The sequence below is a fragment of the Meleagris gallopavo genome, chromosome Z, assembly GCF_000146605.3.
Source record: "Meleagris gallopavo isolate NT-WF06-2002-E0010 breed Aviagen turkey brand Nicholas breeding stock chromosome Z, Turkey_5.1, whole genome shotgun sequence".
NCBI lineage: Eukaryota > Metazoa > Chordata > Aves > Galliformes > Phasianidae > Meleagris > Meleagris gallopavo.
The window spans coordinates 29381790-29383913 of NC_015041.2; the positions used below are offsets into that span (position 1 = coordinate 29381790).

Here is a 2124-nt window from a genome sequence, read left to right on the forward strand (position 1 = left end):
CTATTAAGGTTACCTTCCAGTGAAGATAACCTTCTCCTCTCTAATAGAAATTAAAGGTTAAGGTCTCTCTCAGAGCCTGTCTTTTATTGTGAGTCTTGCATGAAAACAAGATACTTCTCTGGAAACAAAATTTTCACTAACCCTCAAAGATGGGTGAAATGGATTCATGTTTTTGCACTTGTGCATCCTCTAGGGATGGAGGACAAGACAATAGTTTTGCAAAATTTTCTTGAATATTACTGTTACTGATTTTATAAGCAGTGTATAAATATAAAATGGCACACTTTTATAGCACGTGAAATTCTTTCCATTTACCAACAGAAAAGCATAGCATCCTTGCAGAAGCAAATATTTGCACTGACACAAAGACTTCATACGGTAGAGGTGGAACGCCGCTCACTACGCCTAGAACTTGCAGAATTCAAGTTGAATTTCAGTAAGATGAAACAGGAGGCTGACAAAGCCCAGAGCCTGAAAGAGCAATTAAGTTTGTTTAAGCAATCTGTAAGTATATTTGATTTAGAGGAGACTGCTTACAAGAGTTCTCCATTTATGCATTTTTTTCCATTTGTATTCTTTTGAAAAACAAGTGTAAAGTCAGTCTACTATTAAAAGAATTTTCCAAATATTTTACCTTGTAAATGTCTAAACCATAAGCAAAATGTATTTAGAAGTATCTCCTATCCACAGGAGTTTTGCTTTGGTTTGCAGAATAAGATGTTTTGTTCAAATTACACATTTGGATTTCAGCAGTTCAAGTTCAGTTCTATATGTTAAAATGTTGATGTTATTTGTATGCTCTAAAAGAATTTATAGATTTCATATCAAAAGAGTAAATTTGGCTAGAGTGAGGGTACTAAATAATTATGTTGATGACAAACTCATAAGCAATAATGTAACATTTTAAATTCTACATTTATATTGAATTGAAAAATAACAAGAAAGGATTCTGTAGCTATGTTGGTCAGAAAAGAAAGGTCAAGGAGAGTGTTCCCCTTCTGATAAATGTGAAGGCAGTAGTGGCTTCAGCAGACTTGGGGAAGGTTGAGGTACTCAGTGAGTTCTTTTCCTGATTCTTCACTGGCAGTCAGGCTTCCCACACTTCTCATGTCCCTTAACCTCTGGGTGTGGACTTCAGGGAGCAAAATCTCTTTCACTATAACAGCAGATGAACTCAGAGATGGCCTCATTACACTAAATGTGTGCAACACTATGGGCCAGGAACTGGCTGATGTTGTTGTCAAGCCACCCTCCATCATATCTGAAAATTCATGGCTGTCAGGTGAAGTCCGTGGTGACTGGAAAAAGGGAACATCAATTCTATTTTCAAGAAAGGGAGAAAGGAAGAACCACAGGCTGGAGCCTCACGTTTGTGAGGCTTGGGAAGATCATGGGATGGATCTTTTTGGAAGCTGTGTTAAGGGACATGCAAGATGAGGTGATTGGAGACAGCCAGCCCACTTTCACTAAGGGCAGATTGTGCCTCACCAGTATGCTAACCCAGTATAGTAACCTTCAACTGCTGGAGTGACAGCACTGGAGAACTAGGCAAAGGAACTGATGTTGTCTAGCCCACTTGTGCAAGACATCTGACGTAGTTCCATACCGCATTCTTATCTCTAAGCTGATGAGATATGCATTTGAAGGCTGGACTGTTTGGTGGGTATGGAATTTATAGTATGGTCGGAGTCAGAGGGGAGGGCCAGTGCTGAATTATGTCTGCCAGGGGTCTGTCTTCATACCCATGCTCTTCAGCATCTTTACCAATAATTTAGACAGTGGGGTTGAGTACACCTTCAGCAAGCTTGCTGATGACACTAAGCTGAGTGTTATAGTAGATACTGTTGCAAGGAGCTGCACTTGGGCCAGGGCAATCCCAGGTATTTATACAAACTGGGGGAGGATCTCCTTATGAGTAGCCCTGTGGAGAAGGATTTGGGGTCTTGGTGTATGAGAAGCTGGACATGAGCCAGCAGTATTTGCTTGCAGCCTGGAAGGCCAACTGTGTTTTGGGCTGCATTAAAAAAGGGGTGGCCAGCAAGGAGAGGGAGGTGATTGTCCCCCTCTACTCAGCTCTTGTGAGGCCCCATCTGGAATACTGTGTCCAGATCTGGGGCCCCCAGC

General features: G+C 41.2%; 1 protein-coding gene across 1 annotated transcript in view; it reads left to right on the plus strand.

Annotated features, from left to right (window-relative positions):
- CCDC171 (coiled-coil domain containing 171) overlaps nt 1-2124 on the plus strand; it is a 147593-nt gene that overhangs the window by 75978 nt on the left and 69491 nt on the right. The window contains 1 exon segment of the mRNA XM_031557307.1: nt 322-504. Within this exon segment, the coding sequence (XP_031413167.1) occupies nt 322-504 (183 nt within the window).